A 23,817-nucleotide genomic window follows, 5' to 3' on the forward strand; every position below is an offset into this window, starting at 1 on the left:
GGCATTTTTCCTTTTTAAAGTCTTCCTTCTGTTTTTTCTAAATGTCAATAACTAAAAATAGCTTGGTTCAACAAATTCAAATTTGTATATATTTTCTGTCTTGTCTTTAATGATAGCCACTGCTAGAGAGGTTACTCATTATATTGTATATTTAGTTCTGATGTTATTTGTGAAGAATGTGCACTTGAGAGTTAGTACGAACACTGGATGCTTTAGAGACCTATAGGATTTGGAGACTTCACAAGTATACTAGCTGCACATTAGGAGATTTTAGAGCATGTGGGTGTGTTGCTCGGTCATTCCAAAGCTCAACTTAACTTACTTATTTAAGGAGACTGGAAAATTTGACAGAAATCTTTCTCTTTTTTTTTTATGTAATTAAATGGATACCATGGCCAGACTAAAAATCCTGCAGTTTGTTGTTTCCTTTAGCCTCATCATTTGGACCAAAGAAACTGAGAAGCTCCATTGTGTCCACATTTTACAAAATCTGAGTGCAGGACCTCATATATATGGAGCCTGCAAGTTAAGTAACTCCTTTTGTGGAGCTTATGAGACCCTCAGGTAGAGGCATCAGTGAATGGAAAGTATTAATTACATATAAACAACAAACTTGCATTTGTAGTTGGTCCAACCACATTAAGCTTAAACTAGCTTATAAGCTCCTTTCTGGCATCTTCTCTGGTTCTTCCTTGTGGGTGTTGCTTCTGTTTAGTTGCCCAAAACCATGAGCCCCATACTCCTCTGATAGGCTTTGAGTTTGTCTATTTCCCTGCTGCTAATTCCAGAGACGTTTCCAGCTTCAATGTAGAATTGCTGGGAAATGCAGTATAATTAATTCTTTGCCCTCTCTCTTCCAGACGGTGCATTCAGATTGTGCACAAGCTGCTGTGCTACCAGAAGAAATGCAGAGTGAGGCTTCATTACACTTGGAGGGAGCTCTGGTCAGGTACTTCACATCTGCAGGGACAGTCAAACATGAAAATCCCAGAGTGGGCGGCCGTTTGGTGACTGTGACTCCTTGTTCCATTGCTACAGGGTTGAACAGCAAGCAGCTTTTCTGTTAAAGCATCTTTATTTTGCTTCTTAGTTGCTACATGCAAATTACCTCTTTTGGAAAGCCAGGTCATTATCATAATGTTAGCTAATTTACTTTCTTGTCTGGCCATGCTCACCATGGTACCCAAATGTCTTTGTTTTCTGTTTTATTACCTAAATCCCTCTTCACCTGATTGGAGAAATGGAGTAATGTTTATGCAGTAGTGTTTCTCTCTCAGATATTTGTAAGTTGAAAGGAGGTAGGCTCTTGAGTAAAGGGGACTGTATCTTACTGTTTCTCATAGTTAGTGTAAGAGATGGATGCACATAGAACAGTGTGTGCAGCTCCTTCTGAAGAGAGCTACCTAGAAATGTCAGTGGGAAGGAAGAGAAGCTTTTAACTCTGACCTTTGCTTTGGTTGTAGATAGTCTGGTTTGTGCTACTGGTATCCTGAAATAGATAAGTGTTATGGGGTTTGACTCATAATCTAGTGGACGTAGCTTTGTAGGACTGTTCTATGAGGCAATTGTTGTGTGGGAGGTCAGAGGAAGAGAGTAGCAGAATGGATGATGAAACCTAACAAGCTGCTTCTGTGGATGTGGTGTGTGCTTCTGTTCTTATCTTGCAAGCAGCGAAGTAGCTGAGCTGGGAAAGTACAGTTAATCTCCTAGCTGTTGTGGCTTAAAAGAAGGTTTATGAAAATTCAGGGGACCATGGTCCTAATTTTGTATTCCTGGAGCTGTGCTTGTGACCTCGAATCAGTTACTTGCGACTCCCATCCGAAATCTGAGAGAGGATGACTTTTGAAACAGGTGATGATGAGTGGTTTGTGAAGCTGTTCTCAATTAACACCGAGTACTTCCCTTCAGTACCTTTGCACAGTTGGGTGTAGGTGCGGAGAAATGAACCAACAATCTGAGTCACTTTCACTTCTTACATTTTCACCTTGGGTGACATGTGGCCCATTGAGGCTTTCTCAATTATTCCTGTAGAAGGTGAAGTGGGTGCCCCTAATTAAGGGATTAATGATTTCTTTTGATTTATTTTGTTTAGAATAGAGCCCCTAGAGGAATGGCTGCAGTGTAGTGCTGGTTCAGGAGACAAGCATGTATAATGTTGAAGTCTGTTGTGAATAGAAATTGCATCTGGTAGTGTGTGATACCTTCTTACCAGTTACTAGTGAACTTTATCCATTCATCTTTGGCCTGGCTGAGCTCGGTCTTTCTGACCTGGCAGTTTGAAGTCTCAAATATAATGCCTTTTGCTTGAAGATACTCTTCCACAGTTCAGAAAGCGTGCTCTTGGGCATCTTTCAATCATCATCTTTTTTCTGTTTTAGAGGGGAGGAAACACAAATCCTTGGTACATACTGAGATTCAGTATCTTGGGATAGTCTTGTTAGCTGTCTCTAATTAGTTGGTGTTTGTACAGTGCCTGAGAAACACAAACTGCCTCTGAAGTATTAAATACTGCATATGCTTTGAAAGCAAAGCAGTAAAGTAAAACCACTTGGATTGGTCAGTGTTCTGTGAAGGACCTGGAATGTCTGCACCCCTGATATAGCTGAAGAGCTCCGTGCTTACTGTAGATTTCTGTGTTTAAGGAGATCCTCTCAAGCAGGAATAAATTACAGGAGGAATGTTTCTAGTTTCAGTGGGGGTTTTTTTGTTTGTTTTTTTTTTCTTGTAGGATGTTTTGATGATCAGAGAAATTCTTCAGTAGGTGTAGGTGACTCATGCAGGCTGGAAGGCCCTGGGTTGTATGGTACATGCACCTGTAAAAGGGCACATCCTGGTTGCTCCAGGTGTGTGTACTTCTGGAGTGCTCTATGTGGCAGACTAAATGCTAATTGCTGGCTCTATCTTGAGATGTATTTCGTAATTAACTCATCCCTGTTAAGGCTGCTCTTTGATTACCCAGAATGCTGCTCCCTTTGATGTGAAAAAAGGCTATTTTTCTTGTCTTGATTTATCTGACAGGCAATTCCAAACCAGAGCATGGGAACTTCTGAATTAATTTCTATCCTTAATGTGAGCATATTCCCCTTCAGGCTTTTATTTGGAATCGAAGAATTAGTTATCACTGCTGGTGAACATCTAAAAGGGAGCAGCTCTTCACTGTAAGGTCTGAGATACCAAGTTGCACCATCAGGCATGCTTTACAGAAGGTCTTCAAGCCCACGCTTGTCTTCTTGAATGACAAGGTGTGTGATGACTGAAGTAATGTCCCTGTTGTGCAGCATGGATAATAGCAATGGAAACCCCCCAACAGAGCTGAGTTGGAGGGAACTGGTGTGACAAAGTATTGCAAGAAAGCAAGAGAATTCTATCTGGCACGTAAGAGGAGGAGAATTGTTTCAGGCAGAAAATAGAGTAGGAGAAGAAGACAAAGGGAATACTGTGGGGTAGGTAGACAGTATAGGGTATGAAGGAACTGAGATAAAGGTTGTAGGTGGAAGCAGTAGCAGTGTATGGAGCCTACTGTTCACTTGCTGATTCTAATGTTAGCTAGTTTCTAATTAAGGAAAGCCACTCGTATGTCATGTGGTGGATAGCTGCTCTTCCTTTGTGGGTGCTTTGTCTTCAGTATGGATGGTCAGCAGCACTTTGAGAAAGTGTCTGCATTTTCCTTTTTGGTTTTAGGGTGCAGTGATTGCAGAGAAAAGCAGTGAAGCCAGGTGTTTGGCATCTTTCAGGACATGTATCAGGCTGCTTGTGCAGTCTGGAAATACTTCGTAGTTTTTTGGATATGTCATCTGAGCTTGAGAGAGCAATATTATTGGTTGTGATCCAGCCTTAGCTGGATTAACCTTATTAGGTTAATTCTCTCATATTTGACAAGGGGTAATGGGTTTAAATTTCAACACGGGAAGTTCAGGTTAGATATAAGGAAGAAGTTCTTTATTGTGAGGGTGGTGAGGTGCTGGAACAGGTTGCCCAAAGAAGTGTTAAATGCTTCATCCCTGGCAGTGTTCAAGGCCAGACTGGACAGAGCCTCTAAGGTGAGGATTCCCATGGCAGGGGGTTTGGAACCAAATGATCTATTTTAAGGTCCTTTCCAACCCAAACCATTCTATGATTGAAGAAGCTGGTGAATGAAGTTGTTAAGCCTGTCCACCATATTTGAAAAATCATGGCAGTCAAGTGAAGTTCCTGACCAGTGGAAAAAGGGAAATATAACCTCAATTTTCAAGAAGGGGAAAATGGAAGACCTGGGAAACTACACACCAGTCAGTTTCACCTCTGTGCCTGGCAGGATCATGGAGCAGATTGTCTCGGAAAGCATGCTAAGGCACATGAAAATGAGGTGGTTGGTGACAGCCAGCATGGCTTCACTAAGGGGAAATCCTGCCTGACCAATTTGGTGGCCTTCTATGATGGGGCTATGGAACTGATGGACAGGGGCAGAGCAGTTGATGTCATCTCCCTGGACTTGTGCAAAGTGTTTGACACTGTCCTGCATGACATCCTTGTCTCTAAACTGGAGAGACATCAATTTGATGGTTACCCAGTGGATAAGGAATTGTCTGGATGGCTGCATGCAGAGAGTTGCGGTGATTGGCTCAATGTCCAGATGGAGATGTGTAACAAGTGGTGTCCCTCAGGGGTCAGTGTTGGATCCTGTTCAACCAGTTCCTGCTCTCAGAAATAGCATGTTATGACCAATGTTTTCATTAACTTCTCATCTTTTTCATATGAAAAATGAGTTTGGTTTTGCTGGCCATGAAGGTGGGGTTTGGGTTTTGCTTGTTGAACTCTAACTAGTTTGTACAGCACTTGAGTGATGGAAGGTGCTATATATGTTGTTGTTGTCATCAACCATGTATAAGCTATGCCAAAAGAGTTTTCATGAGTCATTTAAGCTTTTTATATAAAAAGACCTCATTTCTTCAACTCCTCCCACCTCAAAATTAGTAATGCTTGAGCAATTCACTTAGAGCTTAGGGGGTGCAGGTAACTTCTTTGCAGTTGCTATGGTTTGCTCTAAGCAAAAGCCATATTTAAAGAAACAGAAAAGCAATTCTAATATAGACTTACAATAGCAAGAGTGAGAAATCTTACGTATCATAATGAGTAATGGTGAAATAGCTATTTATTAGGGCAATTGAATGCAAAGTAGGATGAAAAATGAGCTTTGCCATTAGCAAGCATTGAAGATTTGTTTCCAAATTATTGTGGGCTACAGTTTCTTATCTTGTAGCTTAGTTAATTTAACAGATGTTGAATGCACTGTTAAAGGTGCTTCAAATGTGTAGCACTATCAAGAAGCTCATTTTTCTCTTTTTTTATTTTAGGATTATTAACAAAGACTTTTGCAATGCTACTGGACAAAATAAAAGTTTTTCCTTCTTGTAGATTCCTTGGATTTTTCTGGCAGTTTCTGTATTTATAACATGAGGATAATATTACTTTCAGAATCGTTTTGGGTGAATGTTAAGGAGGTGAAATATTCTTTTGTGGAACATGGTAAAATAAAGAAGTAATACTTGGGGGGGGGGGGAGGGCTGTGGATAACCCAACACTTTCAGTATGAATAACACACTTGCACTTACACAGTGCATATTTGAGGTGGTATTGTTTAGTCACTTGTACTTTGTTATTTCTGTGGCTGAAATATTGATTACTAATAGTATATTACTTCCGGCATTTCTGATTCTCCAGCTGTTGATCAGGTCTGCTTCAGCCTTCTGATTTGTGTTGCTGAACAGACTGGGGATCAGATGATGTTGCACCTCCCCTTCATCTCTAATCCCGCTGTCACCGCCGCATTCTGCAGCAGCTACCTGGCAAGGGAAGCTTGTCTTCTTGCAGCTCTTGTGAAGGCAGGATTCATACATCTACTGGCATACCAGACAGTCTAGCTCGCTGATAAATGCCTGATCATGAGATGCAGCGAGATTTTGAAAGACTGTAGGGCTGCTTGGCCAGTTAGAAAAATGACTTACAGGTTTTAGAAACAAGAATCAAAGACCTAAAATTTGGCCTTCTTATAAACTTGCAGAATGACTTATGGCTTTAAGAAATGCCAGGGTTCAAGATCCAGCAACACTGTCTTCTGCATGCTTCTGAGTTCAGAGAAAGCAGTCTTGTTCCAACTGATGGTATAGATAAGGCTGCTTTGGTAATTTCTGTGCAGTGAAAAATTCTTTTATATAGAAAAAGAAATGGCTTTCAGCTGTGAAGGATGTTGTGAGCTTAAGAAAGCGGTCACTTCAGCACATCATCTTCAAAGGTAACTAATAAAGGTCATGTGTAGGGAAAGGGTAGAAAGAACAGGAGCTCTTGTACAGTAGAAACTGAAATCTAGGGTGAGTACAAAGAATGTCTGTTTGTCTCTGTTAAAGGGTTTTAGTTGAACTTCCTGTTTTGGGAAGAAAAAAAAAAACGTTATGTGAGACTTGACCTTTCAAATACCGTCCAGCAGAAATGCTTTCTGATTTCACTGCACTGCTTATAAACTGTAGAGAGAACTATAGAACAAATGCTAGGGTTTTAACACCTTTGTACTCTACCTAATGCAGGTTTTACTGCTGCTTTTACCCTCTCATTTCTCTATGCCTTTTGATAGTGGGAGGCTGGCCCAACTTTTCAAAACTGCACATTGGAATCTCCACGTGACTAACAGCTCCCAGCCATATGCTGTAAGCCTTGCTGGAGATTTGGGATCTCATGAGTTGTTTGAGTACAAGGTGATGCTGGCATTTTAAAGAGGATACCAACTCACTGGGGAATGAGGCTGGAAGTGGGAAGGATGTGCTCCCTCTGCACATCACAGTGGTAGTTCATTGGGAGCACCAGGAACTGAGGGAAGACACAGCAATAAGAGTCTCCAAGCTGGTTAAAGGTGAGCTGCTGAGCAGCTTGCAGTGGGAGTGGGAGTTCTGAGTTGATGGGGTGGGTAGGTCTTTGGAGTTGTAGGGGATCTCAATCTGGGAGGATGTAGAGCCTAAGATGATTTGGAGGTGAATAGTGTGTTGGGAGGAATAGGATGCCCTTAGTATAGGAGGGACTAGGTAGGATGAGGCCTGGGGTTAGAGTGTTGGGGAGGCTGGGAGGTGTTACTGGATAGAAAATTTGGGTTAGAAATCATTGTATCACCTAGAAAGGGAGCTAGTCAGCATTTTTAACTCTCAGGGATAGAACTAAATATCCTTTTCTTATTCTCTTGCTTGAATGCCTTCCTAGGACCATTCTTTGGTGTGGGAAATTGAGGAATGAGAGCCAGTGGCTAGCTCAGGTGTGTATCTTGGATATTTTCTCTTTTCCCAGTGCTTCTAATGTATTGTATGCTTGAAAGAGGAAAACATACTTTCTTCTCAAAATGACATTTTGACTGTTTCAGCTGTGCTTATGACTTCTTTCTTTGCTAAGAAGGACATGGACAGGACATGGACGTTCACAGGTCTCGTATTACCACCCTGAGGGCAGAGCTGCTTAGGCCTAGGATTGCAAAAAACAGTGAGGTCCTTTAGTATTCCTTATATTGGAAATTGAAAGAAAATAGAGAACATCAGCCAGCTGTTCAGTAGGAAGCTCAATGGGTTCACAAGCACTTGTGCTTGTTGACTCCTGTGAAGTTTCTGAGGAGATAGAATATTACGGAAAAGCTGTTGGAAAAAATATAGCTTCTCATGCAAAACTAAAGGCTGAAACTGTTATGTGCTGTGGAATAGGTAGTGGGAGCTGGCAGCACTTAGAGTTGCCCATTTGTTTTACTCATAGGAATGCTGGTGCTTGGTTGGACATGTGGTACTGTGTTGGCCTAAGCTCAGTACAGGAGTGCAACTGTTAGTCCTGTTAGCTATTTCAGTGAGTTTAGGAAAGGTTTGAAATTGAAAGATAATTTTATAAAGTGAATTTTGTTTGTAATTGTAAAGAGCATTGTTGGTTGATATTCATTGAGTTATTTAATTTGTACTTCTGGTAGCACTCCATGTTAACCTAAAAAAAACCCCAGTCCCATCTTCTACAGCTTACTTACAGGCAAAAGACATGTGAAGCTCAGAAGGAAGACTACAAACATCTGCTTGCAGGCTTCTGGTGCCATTCTCAACTGGTGGTCCAATTTCATGTTAACCTTTCCACATTACTTCCTTCAAACAAAGCTAAAATACTTTTGTGGTAAGAGCACACAGCCATATGGCAAAATGCACTGACCTATGTTTCCTAGATAAGATAGTGTAAGAAATGCAAAACTCTGGCTTCCTTGTAAAAGAGGATGTTCTAAATTCACCGCATGGGGCATTTTTAGGAAGCATCTACTTTTACTTATATCTTTTTTAGTGTTCTATTACTTTATTCTTGTTACCTTCCCTTTATTTTAATACTAATGATGAAGAGTTTGACTCTAGTTGGCCATGGAGAGAAAAAGAGTAATATAAGATTTGTGATTGTTATTGATCAGCTGGTAAGATCAGGATGGGAATTCATCAACAGAGCCTTGCTCAGATGGCTTAAAGTCTAGCAACCTTTTGGTCATCCTGCCACAATCTGGCTGGTCTCATCTGGATATGTTGCTCTGTCATGCAAATTACATCTTAAATAAAATTAGTTAACATGGGAGAGTGTGATTGTGATTCCCTAAGCACATTTTGCAGATCATGATGACCTAGTGGATATTGTATTGTAATTTCTCCTGGGAAACAGTTCTGTTGGTGACAGAAATGCTACAGCCAGAACTGTTCACAGCCATTTCTTTGCACAGAGGGGTTGCAGCATTCATGCAGTGATGCAGAATGCAGTGATTTAGCCCTGTCCCCTTTTTGTTTTCAAGCCTCAGCCCTCTTGCATCCCATACTTTGCTGCCTTTCCTTGTTTTCACACAATATTTCTGCTCTTTTTCAAGATTCTCCTTTTTTGTTTTAAAACTGAGTGCAAAAATGTGCAACCTTAACTACCAAGACTACTATTTAATCAACAGTGTGAACCTGCACTGTCAGACAGAATAGAATTAAACTCAGTACTTCCTTTTCCTCCAAAGGGGAATTAAGCTTAGGGGTGTATGGTTTTTTATTTTTTATGTATACTTTTAAAGAAAAAAAGCATATTGTTCATTTGAGCTTTAGCTGAATTTGGAAAATTTGGTTTCTCACTGCTTGCTGGATTGCTATCAAGCAGCATTGCTCTGGCATCAGCAATCAGCATTTCCATTAAGCTTGCAATTTTCACACCATTGGCTGCTGTTAGGCTGGAACAGTGAGTACCAGGGATGGGGAGCATGTAAAGAAAGTAAAGGATTGGAAGTGAAGTGGCCTACTCAACTGATCCTGGGAGCGATGGGTTATGCCAGCATGTGCTTCAGCCCTCTGGCAAGCTGTTGTTTCTCATTAAGAATACAGGCTGTTTCATGCTTATACCTTGAGAGTCATGGGGAGAAGAGGGAGCAACTGTTGAGAGTGCTGAGCTGCTGGTGATGGGGAGCCTGCCAATTGCTGGCTTCTGTCTGCCACAGAGTTTTAGTGGCTGGGAGCAGGAGTTCGGCAGTGCCTGTGGCAGCAAGCAGGGAGGCAGCATATAGAGGAGCTGTCCAGACAAGTGAATCATTACAACTATGAGTAGGGTGCTCCCTCCCTGTCAGAGCAGAGGAAAGAAGCTGAAGTGTGTTGAATAGTGATGTTGACAGAGCTTTTATTGCTTCCCCTGCTCCCCTGGGAGGGGACTGCAGCAATGGTGCAGCAGTTTTGTTTCCTCGCACTTTGGCTGATTGACGGGAAGCTGCAAGTGCTGTCCCTGAGTAATTGATTCACTTGTCCAAGGATGCTGAGATAGTTTGTGCCGCAGGGAGTTCTGGTGCATTAGTTTGTAATAGCAGTATAGCTATTTCTCGGACACGCTTCGTATTCCTACTGCTCTATCTAAAAACTACCTCTTTTTTTCCTGTCAAACCCTATCTGTAGATATTCATCTCCTGCTGAGTTTGTTTTGATCACTGTTCTGCTGAGTGTCTGCCAGTGCTGAACGTGGCCATATCTGCACCCTCTTAACACTTGGGTCATCTCAATACATTGTATTTGAGCTTTTTGTATCCCTACTTCTGAGTTTATCTTCAGGTATAGCATTCATCTCATTTATTACAGGTGGTTACTCTGTTCTGGAGTCTCTCCTCGTAGCGGCACAACAGGGTATATGCTTATCCTAGCTTAGCCCTTCTGGCTTCCAGTCTGGAATAGGAGAGTGGACTGGTCTGTGGTTATGGTATTGTCATCTTGTGAGAGTGTTATTACCACAGTCTGTTCTGTAGTTTCCCTTATGTAAAAGGGGGGAGCATGCTGAATTTTGGAATCTGGAAGAGCGTGACGAGAAAGCATTGTTTTGACCATTACTTTTTAATAGGTATTTGGTGTTGACCAGTTAGAAACAGAATCCTGAGTGTGGGTGGGCCTTTAGCTCCTGTTGCTATATTTATGCTTTCAGTGCTGTTGCAGATAGGGTGATGCTGTTTACCCTTTTGTGTAGGAAGAGTTGAGGCACAGAAAGACCAAAGTGCTGCTTCCTGAGGAGCTGAATCCAGTTTCTTTTCCATTACAGTCTAGTGCATTAATCCTTACCAGATCTGGCTAACCATATGACAGAGTGATATGGACCTTGGCTTAGGAGTATGTGTATCTGAACAGGATGTCTGTAAGAGGTCCAGGGTGGTTACTGGGCTGTAGCAGCACCCCTAGGTGGAAGATTTCTTTGCAGCATTGAAGAGTTACCTAGATGGCATTATCAGCTGCCCTATGGTGACATGTGAGTGAGGATCCTCCTAAGGGGGTTGCCAGTTGAAGTACTAAAAAGAGAACACAGAACACACTGTTGGTACAATTCTAACTTCCAGAGTCAATGAGAAAAATCACTGCTCTTCCCAGTGTGCCCTGAGAGTTGGAGAGTACAAAATGGCAGGTTTTTAGTAGAATGCAGGATCCTGTTAACTGATGTTATACTGCAGATGAGGAGCCCTCACATCTCTTTTTCTCCTTTGCTCCTTGTTTGAGGGCCATTATATGCACCATTAGAAGATTTTTGACCTGTAAGTGCAGCTGATGTAGTGACAGAGGCCTCCATACTGTGCTCAACCCATCCAGGCTCTCATTGATGTGTGTCTCAGGGCTGTTCTCTTCTGCTCTGTTGTGCAATAACACATCAGAGCCTTCTGATGCTCTTGGCAGAGTTTGTGCTACATTCTGACTTGCCTAAGGGATAGTACGGCTTCTTTTCTTTTCCCCCTTTTCTCTACTTAACCTACCTCCATGCTCCTGTTGCATTACACGTGATCCAAACAGTGAACACTGAGACACTAAATAGAACAGAAATTGTTCAAATCCCAAATGTGCTTGGGCTGAATATACCTCTGTTTGAAATGAGGCTTACAGGGAGAGAAGGTAAATCTGCTATGGAAGCAGGAACAGGAGAAGGAGGGAGAGGAGGGCATCTGTCTGTAGCAGGAATTACCTCCTTCCTGGGAGAAGAAGAGATGCTGGCTGCCCAGTCTTATCACAGAGGATTGGCTTGAAGAAGGGTAGCAAATAACTGAGCAGGGGTACTGTTGCTTCTCAGCAGGCCGACTGGTCACAGGAGCTGATAAAGGAAAGTGTCTGCCTTCAAGAGCAGCTGTGCAGCGGAGGAGCTAAGAGCTTCTTTCACTGCAGTCATTTCAGTTTTAAAAGCAGGGAGGGTATCTAAAAGCTGGTGATATCCCTTTTCACCCTTTGGCTATAATAATCATTGGGAGAGCAGATTGCCTAAAACCCAACCTGTATGCTTTACACCACTCACAAACAGCAAATGATATGTCTTCATGTCCAGCATAAGTGTCCACTCAACATACTTTTCTACTTTGTTTTGAGGCTGTAAATGTAGGTGTTCAAGGCTGTGTACTCGTTGATTTAAGAGACGCAGCCAGTGTGCTCAGCTCAGGTCACAAAATTAGGAGCTTGCATGCAAATGCTGATGGCTACTAGCTTCGTTTAGTTACAGCCTCCTGATTTTGTTGCTAAAGAAGTTCTAGTGACACTATAGTATTGTAGAAGTTTCAAGACTCACCATAGCAGGTGTATTGTGTCCTGGGAAGGGATGCCAAGGATAACTTCAGTTAAAAAATAACCAACAAAGATTCTAGGGGCTATTGCAACAATGGTGCTGTTTTCCAGCTAACATTGAAATGTATTTCATGCCCAAACCATTCATCACTGCTAAATCCTGGAGCACAAACTGGGATAATGCAGCTGAGCTCAAGCAAGGGCCACAGTTTGCCTGTGCAGCTGAGTGACTGAACTGCTCTTCTGTTGGGAAAAAACATGGATAATTTCCTGGCTTCTGTGAGAGGGCAGCCTGCAGATTGGATATGAGAGGTGAACAGTTGATTGCAGCAGGGAAGAAGTGACACATTTGGTTCAGGTTGCTCAGGAGTAGTAGCAGTAGTGCTCTGTTGGAGCTTGGGGCAGAGGAGCATTCAGCCAGTTAAGAGCTTTGCTCTAAAGGTTTATTTTGTGTGTGTAGCTGTCACTGAAGGGTGCTGGGCATTTGAAGCTGGATCTAAAAGTTGTCAATCCTGAAAACTCCAGGGCATAGCTGTCCTCATTTTCAGTATGTGGTCTACCTTACAAGCAAATCAGAGATACAGGTAGCCATTAATTTAAGGGTTCATTTTCCACAGTTTTTCCTAATTAGGAGCACTGCAATTTTTTTAGGCATGTGTGGTTTCCAGACAGTTGGATAAATTCGCCTGTGCAGTGCATGCAGTGACTATAAACCTGGTGGATTGGCTCTTCTGACCAGCTTTGAGCCCAGCACTGAGTTGTTTCTTCATGTGAAGCATGTCCCTCTCCTCCCTAGCTCTTAAGGAAGGAACAGCCTAGACTGGCTGTGAGTGGGCTATGATGCGATGCAGTTCATTTCAAGCAGTGGTAATCTTGTGTCTTCTTTCTAACTGGAATAGGAAAATTAAACATGAACAAATTCATCACAACAATTGGAACAAACGTAGGAGCTGTTGTTGGGGTGGAACAGAACAAAAGTTCTCCTTAAGTGTCATCACCAACGTAGAACATTGCAAGTGCTCTGCAGTTCAGAATGGTATCTGAAAAATACTGCAGTGGGCAGTTATAGGGAACTTGTTTCAGGCAGTCAAGGAGTGCTTGTGCTCTGGGCAAACAATGGTAATGTTCATTCTTTTTTAAACAGTGTCTCTCCATCACAGCTTTCATGTTCACTGTGTTTGGATGTTCAGCAGTTTCTTGTCATGCTGTGTGATCACCTGCTGGCAAAGGCCTTTCTGCAGGGTTCTGGGGGGAGACTGAAGAGCTAAGGGCTTCACACCACTTGTTAGAGGAAATCCAGAGCTCTGCTGCTCTGCTCTCCGAAGCCCAAACTGCTATTAGTTGAACAGTGCCTGGTCACAAGATGTGGCTGTGTGGGATGTCATGGCTGGGAAAGAGGTAAACCCATGCTTATAACTATTAAGTAGAGAGACGGCCAATAAGCTGCTCTGACAGATGCAGGATAGCTGCCTCCAGTCCAAGGCACTGACTGCGGGAGACTCTACTTTTTTGCTGTGGAGGCTTGGTTACCTTGGCAACGTGTTTTTAGCTAGATTCCTGCTCCGGTGGAGAGCCTGTCTGTACCTGCTACTTCTTTGTTTTGAAATGGCTGGTTTACAGGAAAATATCTGACAGAGTATTTCCAGAGCTGGATTACTGTGGAATCCACTCTCTGCTTTTGGTTCCAGGAGTTTCAGTGTGGTGATGAGGTGATGATGATATGGGGAGCTCTGTGGCTGGATTGAAGAGGTGTTAATGTATCTGCTTCGTGAGGTGTGCTGCTGCCATGGAAGGGAGAGATGCTGCTGCTGATTGTTAAATCCTGGAATAGCTCTGAAAGATGACTTGCATGTCTGGAGTTTACAGAGAACTTTTTGTTCATTCTGGTTTGTAGTTCAGCATCAAGCCACCATCTGGTAGATTAAACTGAAGTAACTTCTGTCTGCAATGAGTAAATACCCACACTAGGGCTATAGGCTTCCCTTTTGGGGGACATATATAAGCTTTTGATACTCCTGGTGAACTTCTAACATTAGAAGGTAGTGGTTGGAGGACTGTATTCAGAATCTGACAATTTTGTTTCTTTCCAAATCTTACCAGGCTCTTCACATCTGTCTTTTTACTGTAGGTGTTTTGGTTTTCCCTTTTGTGAATATTTTGTAATCCTGAAAGGGGGGAAGTCTGTGTGTGTATCTAAACTTTGCCCTTATGTAATTCCTGATCCCTGCGCTTTATCTCTTCTTATTTTATAGGAATGTAGATGAATGGTCTGTTCTCTATATTCCGTGGGGTTCTCCCAAACAGGAGTTGGTTTTCTCAGGGGTTACTGTGTAGCATGTAACAGTTGTGCGATGATGGGGGGAAGGATGGATTTACAAGTTCTAGTTATAAGAGACTGGAGTAATACCTGGCGCTACTCTGTTAGATGCAGGTACCAGTTACTAGGTAATTAAGAACCTTTTTTAAAAAGTCAGCATTCCAGCTTGACTCTGCAGGCCATCTAATTCAGATGTTTAAGTCTTGACATCTGATGACTTCAGAGCAGAGTACATAAAGAATCTGTTAGGCAGGCATCAGCTTTCAGTGCTGAGCAGCTGAAGAGTAATGCAGAGAGCAGCCCTGAGTAATGCAGAAGAAAATAACTTTCCTTCTTTGAAATATTCAAGAACTAGTAAAAACAAGATAAAGAACTTCCCATTTTATTAAGTGCATGGAATACAATTGTGTAAAATCTGTTTGATTAAAGCTCTTTTAGCCAACCTTTTTGTTAATTCCCACTGTTGCTAACTGATTTTGAGCAGTTACAGCTATGTTTGTTTTTTAAACAAGTGTGAACCAGATCTGTAATCTCTACTGCATAGCCCTAAATAACTGACACAATAAAGTGCTACATCCTTCCTTGTAACATTGCAGCAGCATTGACACAGAGCTACAGAAAAGCTATGCTGTGGGTTGTTTGGTTTTTTTTTTTCTTGTTACTTTGGGTTTTTTTAACTGCATGTATCACCAAGAGTGACAGTTTGGGGCTGACTGCATACATCATGTTGGTGATGTATGAAGCAGAAATGAGACAGTTGGAATCTCCAACCCCAAAGCTCACTTCAGGATCTAGCAGATAGAAAAATCTCCCCTGAACTGTCTAAGCTAACAACAGACTAACTCTGAGCCTGAGCAGATTTGATTGGGAAGTCAGTGAAGGAGAATAAATATGGGACAGTGTAATAGCTGTTACTTACCTGTCCAGCAGGTAACTTGTCGAGAATGATATTGCTTTTAATTTTATTTTTAAAATACATATAATTTTCTCCTAGCTTTGATCAACCTGTTGAAGTTTCTCATGTCTAATGAGACTGCGCTGCTGGCCAAGCACAACATCTTCACCCTTGCCCTTATGGTGAGTACAGGCAAAGCAAATATTTTTATTGTAAATAGCTTAATTTTGAATGAATCTTAGGAAAGAATCCAGGATTTCTGGGCTAGGAAAGACGTATTAGAACAAGACCATAAAGTGGATGAGTATCGTCGTGGTTGATTTCACTCGATATTTGGGAAGGTCAGTGGTTGGACTCACTGTAGGGTCTGCTCATTAAAATAAACAAGCCTATGTGAGGACAGGCTTAGTTTAATTTTCCAGATTGGTAGTGTTTTTTTCTTATTCTGTGGCCATTAGAGTGCTTTCCTGGCCCCAGATACAATAGTATTTAAGTTTCTTTTCTGTCTCTTCATAATAATGAAAATAATACATAAAACAATGAAGTGATGTAATAATGTACAGTGCAACTGAGAGCTATTTCTTTAATGGTTTTTGGATGTAGTTTGAATTGGTTTTGTTGCAGAATAGATTTTGAGTAAATATTCCTGTTGTAACTTCTTTTCACTTCCTTGTATAGGTTGTGAACCTGTTCAACATGTTCATCACTTACGGAGACACCTTTCTTCCCACTCCCAGCAGCTATGATGAGCTGTATTACGAAATCATTCGGATGCATCAGAATTTTGACAACCTTTATTCTATGGGTGAGTACCTCCTGACTGGTGAGGACTACTGTTAACTGGAAGTGAGGATGGTGATAGAGGGATGATAGTGTCAGGTGTTTTTCATCCACTTGCTACTCATATGTCTTGGCAGTGGACATGTTTTGTATATGAGGATGTGTTTGGTAAATTAAGAATTGAGAGGGAGATAAACTTGTTAAAGGTGTAATTTTTTTAGTCAGAGAAAAGAAAAGGGAACAAACTCATTGCTTTTCTAACAGCTACTTACTGTGGTTGGAAATCCAGATTTGTTGGCACAACTGGGAATGTGGTATTTCACGCATCTTCGCATAATTTACACCTATTGCATTGAACAGTTTCAAGTCAGAACGCAGGTATGTGCTGCAGAACCAGCCAGCACAGAGAAACTCAGTGCAAACAAGAATTTGGAAAAGAATTTGTGAAACTTACAGCAAGAAGCTTGCTGCGCTAGACAAATCACATCTCCTACACTCATTGCCAAAACAAACCAAGAAAACAGCCCTCACAAACCTGCTTGTAATGACAAGCGAATCACTGGACTCAAGAATATTGCCTATTGGCAAAACAGGGAGAAGCTGCCATCCTTCAAAGAGAGAGAGGCATGCTGGAATGCCACCAAGTGACACTCAGCAGGGAAAAGAGGAACAAAAAGAAGGAGAGCAAGGAATGCATGGAGGCACAGTCAGGCAGTGTACACACAGGAGCCTGCAGCAGTGCTGGTATGGAGCCTACAATAACACTGGTATAGTTGCCTGTGTGCTTCAAGTTCTGAAGCAAAAAAGACAGCTACAGGTTTTGTTTGCTTTCTTCTAGAAGGATCTTTCTTCATCCCCTGCTCCTTTCTCAGTGCGATCACCCAGTGAACAGCAGGAGTTAATATAAGTATATAAGAGGAGTTAAAAGGCAGTGGGAGGGAGACAGTTGGCCACAGCCCTCTTCTGACATGGGAGAGAACTATCATCACCTAAATAAAATTAGCTGAATACTCCCTGTAACTGCAAGCAAAAATGAACTGCCCTTTTGTACCAACTTCCTACTGTTTTTATCCATTATATAAGCGATCACTTGGCTATTTTTGTGCCCTCTGAGCATGTAAGATTTTTTGCTAACCCATTTCCTGCTCCCAAGAATCACAGCTAGTAAAATGAGGTGCTTTTACTAGCTAGTAATTTTTCAAATCTGTCCTGTGTGGAAGCTGAAGGAAAGTGGAATGGAAGAATAATACTCTCAAATACTTAGTTGGGTTACAATAGGCACATCTGACCTGTTGAAACAATTAATTTCTCACATGAATATTTTCATCCTGCTACACGAAGCAAACCCCTTTGAATTAATGGAAACCCTCTCTGAATACATTACTTCAGATATTCAAGTACAATACCTACTGTTTGACAAAGTAATGTTACCCAGAGCTGACATCATTGTTTTTTTCCTGCAGATGACATGTAATAGTAGCACTCAGAAGTGAGAAGGTAGCACTGTTACAAGTTAATGAAAGCCACAATTTAACCAGGAGTCCTGACAGCTTCCCTTTACTTGTCAATCCATCTCACAGGGACTACAGTCACCCTTCTGTCTCTTAGCCTTGGGACATTAGTTAGCTCAAATGAGAAGGCTACTCTGTCCTTCAACTTCCCTGTTAATGTGGTTGAAACTTTCAGAGTTAGAAGTGGAGATGAAGTCTAATTGCTTTGGGTTTTATTAATTTATTTTTCTTGTCCTGAATCTGAACTTTATCCAGATCTGCAGGATTGAAGGCTTCTCTCATATGATAATAGGCATAGGTATGCAGCCGCTCTGCTTATGAATTCACTTGTAGCATCTGTGTTTCTAGATGATACTAGATTTGGGTGATGTGCTTTTCCTTAATGTCTAAGTCGAGGGTGAACCGTCCATGTGGAGTGTAACCACCAGAAAACCCTCTCTATACAAATTAATAGAAAAATCTCTCTATTTTGGCAATATGGAAATTACCAAACATTTGCTACAGGCTCTGTTACTGTTTTGGTACTTGCAAAGAGACGTGCAGGTAACTGCCACCATAGAAACACTATGTATTCTGACCTAAATAAATATTTTTGGTACTCTGGCAGGAAAGAATTGGATTCCCTAGAAGTTCCTGTTGTAGAATGTTTTCAGATCTGCTCCCAAGTCTGTCAGAGACCATCTGTGCTGCAGAACAGCACCCTTGTTCCTACAGGGAGTGTTTTTCCCTAGGCTGGTGTGTAATTCCTCTCCTCAATTCCAGATAAATGGGGAGGTAGAGAATCCATCACTGCTGGGTGGGTTTAAACTGCAGGATGTAGTCCAGCTCAGATGGAAACTTGCATACATAATAGGAGCCGGAGGAGAATGGTGGTGTGGAATGAAAGGTATCATTGACCTGGGATGCTGCCCCGTTTCTGGGGAAAACTAACTTTAATATGTGGTGATAAAAGCAGTTAGGAGGACTTAAGCTCTTCTATTCCTTATTCTTCCTGTCTGCCAGCCATTATTTTGTTCTGTTCACCTCTTCTGTGCTCCTTACCTTTCAGAAGGGCATTGAAGGGCACTCCTGCCCTGGATCACAGATGAGTTCAAAGATGACCTTTATTCTGATGTGCTTCCCAGACTGTCGTCTCGCTAAAGCAGATTTTTTGACATTTTGGATTAGAAAAATGCCAGTTCTGTGCCAGCATTGTTAATTGTCTTTTCCTTTCAGTTCTAAGGCTGTCTACCAATGCTGGTCAATGGAAAGAGCCTGCAAGCAAGGTGACTCATGCGTTAGTCAATATCAGGTAAGGACTGGAAGTTAATAACCATTTAAAAGATTCTTGTGTCCTGTGTGACTGTGTTCTTATCGTGACACTTTCACATTTGTTGTACTGAATTTAGTTTTGAATTTGTTCCCTTTGTTGGGCTAAATTGCTGCTCCATACAGGGCCCACTGGGATAAAGAGAGGATCACCAGAGTTTGATTTTCCTCTCTCTAATAATTCTCTTGGCTCTTCTTTAGACTGAATGCTTTCAAAGCATGGCACAAGCTGTAATGAATTAATCCTCACAGCATTCTTGGGAGAGGTTGTATAGTAGGGAACAATGCTGTGCTGGCAGAGCAATTGTGGATTTCTGTTGCGTGATTCTGTTGCAGTTCTATGAAGCTATGAAGGGGACTATAAGCCAGCTGTAATAAGCAGATTCAAGGCCTCTTTTAACATTGCAAGATTTGTGTGTATGTTTAAAACTGATTATTTAAGGACATTTCAGTATTCTCTTAAACCTCTTCCCTCCTGCTCAAGGGCAGAAGTTATGTTCTACTTGTAAGACTAAGGAATATCTGGGGGTGCTTTTGTGCTGTATTCCTTCATGACAGCCATAATTTCTTGGTTTTGCTTCTGGAGCAGCTGGGTACTGGGCAGGAGGTTCCTGGATCTGATGGGTTGGAAAATGCAAGAATGTTGAAAGAGAAAATTCACTGTTTATCTCTGGCTTGTAAACAAACCGTAAAAGGTACAATTATTTATCTGTCCATAATTTCCTTTGTCACCCCAGGCACTTGGTGTCTACAGTATACTGAGTAGCTCAGTATTCCACATTGCTAGTACTTGTCATTTTCCTCACCACAAAAGGGGTTGTAGGACAAACTGTCTGAGGGCACCTTTCAAGTCAGTATACATCTTATGTGTCTATAAACCACCTTAAAGGTTCCCTTAGTAAGTCTGTAAGCTTGGTAACATCATGTACGGTTCCAGAAGATTTATTTTGCTACTATCCTTACTACTATTTTTTTGTAAACAGACATAAATGGACGCTTGTGGGCAGATAATGCACTTGGAGTGAAGCAGCAGAACAGATAGCTGTTGCCAAAGTAATGTCATTTAATGTGACACAAAGTGCCTACCTTGGGAATTCTCTGTATACCCAGGAGAGAGCTCTAAACTGGGAAGGGAGGAAAAATAAAAGCGCTCATGCTTGTGCTCACCTCTGGTTTGTGCAACCAAGAGTTTGTGATACCTGTCTCTGGACAGCCTGTATCAGGTATGTTCAGTGCATGGTGCTGTCTGGAACCAGTGAAGCCTCTAACAAGTTTCTCTTGTAGACTTTTGGTAGCTTTCTCCTGCTCCATCCAACTGCTCATGTGTATTGAAATGTCATGTCATCTTTCACTAGCCTAAGAAGTTTTCATGAATGACTGCTTCTCATTTAGTGAAATTAGGAAAGGTTTAAATCAGAGATGATTCAAGGCTTAGAGAGGGATTGGTATTCAGAGAAGCTAATCTGTTTGATTTACCTTCTCTCTCCCTCAGAAAAAGGGGGGGAAGGGAAGGTGTGTAGGTATTTTGAATTTCCTCTACCAGTTTGTTTTCTACTCATGGTAAAAATATTACATTTGAAGGGTTCCTTAACCAAATAGATTTTGTAGCAGCCAGTTGTTGAAAGCTGGACAGATCCAAAAGTACTGTGCTTTTGTGAAGGTGATCCACAGCGTGATGTTTCGAAATGGTGACTACTACCTTTTTTTGCAACAACATGCTTTGGAAACTTCTGAAAGATTCATTCCCTACAGGGAAAATAGCTGAAATGAAAGGCCTGTGGTAATGTGATAATACTCCATTTTGGCCTGAAGACTGGATTTAGGCATTTGAAAGCTACAGATTGTGCAGCAGAAGGACAACAGGATAATTCTTCAAGGAATGCCTCAAGCTTTCCAGGGTCTGAAGTTTTCTGCAGTCTGTTTGGAAGGACCATTTTGACCTTGTGTGTTGGCTACTCTGCTTCTCCAGCAATGTCTGTAGGAGGACTTGACATTAGGGCCACATGTTTTCTTCTGGTGTTGGACCAGGAGCACAAACTGGAGCCTTGTGCACACATGCTTGTGGCTCTGTTGCAGAGAGTCATGGAGATGTTGCAAGCCCAAGTCACCAAAGAGAAAAGGGAGAGAAGATACTTGAGAAGAATGAACCATTTAGGGCTGATGGCTTTGTTAGAGAACCATAGTATATTAACGAATGACAGTATTATCATTAGATATAATTTTTTATGCATTGATAAGGATGTGTAGATTTGAACCTGGTTTATCTCCCCATTGTCTATGTCCCTTTGGCTTCCCCTTAGAGTGGTCTTACTGGACTATTTCTTATTCGGATGCCTTTGCCATGAAGGGAATGAATTTAGAGAAATTCACCTTATGTTGCATTTTTCCCTCAGCTTGTTCTATCATTCTAATAAGTCGTTATGAGCAAGGATTACCTGCTTTTTGCTGGTAACAGTACTGTGCAAAGTCACATTTTGGTTTGTACCTTCATCTCATTCCAACAGCTACTTAAAATAAATGGATAAAAACTGTCAGTTCATTATCCTAAGGCTTTTGGTAGAAAAGATTATAAATGTAGAAGCATCTCTGTGTGCATGCATATAGGAAGCTTTAACAAGTGTCTTAAATCCTAGCATACAGTCTTACGTGTATTTTTGGTTGAAGAGGGAGTGGTGAGTTGTAAACAACTTTTCAGGGCTGCAATGCACTTGTTTTATAAGAGTAACTGTAATCACATAAAACAATCCTGCTTGTACCCCATGCTGTTGGCTTGGCAAGCTCATCTGGTTAATTGCTTTAATACAGAGTCAGGATGAATAATACCTAGAGAATCTTTGACACTTCTTTGTTTAAACTCAGCTGCAGAGGGAGATCCCACTTTGTGTGTCCTGTTATCCTATGAACTGTACTTCTCAATTGGACTGTATTCTCCACTAGGCAGTCTGATGGAGTTTTGGTTGTTGCTGATTATCTGATTTTTCTAGACCTTACTCCAGTGAAAAGAGCAGTCACGAATGTTCTTTTTGAGTATTGTGAGACAGGAAGGCTATTCCTACCTTGTCTTCATACCTCTCCTTTTTACAGATGATTCATAATTTCTGTCCAACCTAAAGAAAATAAAAATTTGAAGACAGAATAATAATAACCTCATATAGTTGAAATCTTCTGTACTGTATTGGAAAGAGTGATCCCTATTGCTGTCCTGTCCCATAATAGTGATTATAATGTCTGTCTATGGATTTGTATCTGTGGTTTATGTAAATAATTGAGACATGATGGACTGCAAGATGCAGCTGCAGCAGTGATGGGGTTGAAATAGAAGCTGCAGCAGTTAGTGGTTTGAAAACTCACCTTCTCACCTATGAGGAAATGAGCACATTTTGAGGCAAGTAATTTTTTTAAGCTAACAAGCCTCTTCAAGATAAAATTGTGCACGTTTGCATTTAATGAGAATTTCATTAACACAGGGTTCAAAGGGGCATCTTCTGATTGCTCACACAGTGAGGAAGGTGGCAGCTGAATCCCAGTATTCTTTTAATAGACTTTCTCCTGATCAGGATTTTTTCAAGGTGAATAAATAGATTAACTCTATGATTAATAGACTGAATTTCCCCATTGTCTGAAATTCAGTCCCATCATAATTTTTAAAGTGATTTTATTTTTCTCTCTGAACCACTTTTCACAAGTAGAGAGTAAGTTTTGGGTATGGAACTAGGTGATAGGATTTTTTTCTTTTTAAAGGTGTTTTATGTGCAGTTGTAGCATATGCTGTAATTGTCGCTTTGGTGCTTTCATTCACTCTTCTGTCTTGCTGCTACTTTTGTACCACATGAACCACCCTGTGTGATACTGTGGTTGTACAGGAGGTGCTGCTTCTCCCAGGGCTGCTTTTGGGGTTATAAAGGATAGATTGGGGATTTGGATAGATTGGGGATTTGGAAGGAGAATTTAAAGCATCACATGGATGTGTATAAAATGGTTGTGCTTGCTGCCAGCCTGGGTAGGAACACACTGAATGAACATTTACAATTTCACTTAGGTGAACTAAGGCCAAATTGGACTGTGCTAGTTTGTTGAGGGATACCTGTTGTCCCTGTTCTGAAGCTATAGCTCGTAATAAATTACCAGCATTCCATAAAACTGTACTTACTGAAAACCTTGACAAAAGAGGAGGCTTCATTCAGAAAGTGAGCAACTGCAAGCAGTCCACGTAGTACCTTCAGCATTGTTCTGCTTTACTGCAAGGAATTTAGCATCTGTTCACAGGGAAAGAAAAGCTGCTGACCTCGTCCTGTGTTAATGGGTAGCTGTAGCATTTAAGCAAGATACAAGCAAGGGCACCTGATGGTAGATAAATAAGGGTTTCTGTATAGAGAAGAGGCAATGCAGTCAGCTGAGACTGTGTGCAAAATATGTATTTATATGTATATACACACACACATACTTTCCTCCTACCCTCTCCCTCTCCATACAGACATAATGGACACATGTGCATGTTTCTTGCCAATATGAGTAAGAGAATGAAAAAGCCTGTTTATAAAAATAAATGGTCAAGAAAATCTGTGTGCATATGTATAAAATATGGATATCTGTGTGTATATTGGATATCTGTGTGAATGTGTGCATCCATATATATAAATATATAAAAATACATATACATAATCATGTATATACATATAAAAAAGATTTATATAAAGCACACATACAAACATCTTGCCTTTGAGAATACAATATGTATGGCTACAATACAATACGATAATGAATTATTGACAATACAATAATGTATGGCTAAAAGCCATAATTTCCAAGCTGGAAAAAAAACCCCTACCACTTGCTTGTTTTCAGCTTCTCTGAGATAAATCACAAGTGTTGGCTAAGGATGCCCAAGCGTTGCTCCTGTCAGCAGTGTTACCCTGCGTGTGTACCCAACCCTGGGACTGGTGGACA

At 41.3% G+C, this 23,817-nt stretch overlaps 1 protein-coding gene across 1 annotated transcript in view; it reads left to right on the forward strand.

Annotated features, from left to right (window-relative positions):
* Nucleotides 1–23,817, forward strand: part of ARMH3 (armadillo like helical domain containing 3) — a 129,059-nt gene that overhangs the window by 41,837 nt on the left and 63,405 nt on the right. The window contains exons 20-23 of the mRNA XM_034061758.1: nt 861–949; nt 15,371–15,453; nt 15,950–16,076; nt 18,778–18,853. Of these exons, the coding sequence (XP_033917649.1) occupies nt 861–949; nt 15,371–15,453; nt 15,950–16,076; nt 18,778–18,853 (375 nt within the window). The remainder of the gene's footprint in view (nt 1–860; nt 950–15,370; nt 15,454–15,949; nt 16,077–18,777; nt 18,854–23,817) is intronic.

Source organism: Melopsittacus undulatus, chromosome 4, assembly GCF_012275295.1.
Source record: "Melopsittacus undulatus isolate bMelUnd1 chromosome 4, bMelUnd1.mat.Z, whole genome shotgun sequence".
NCBI classification, from domain to species: Eukaryota; Metazoa; Chordata; class Aves; order Psittaciformes; family Psittaculidae; genus Melopsittacus; species Melopsittacus undulatus.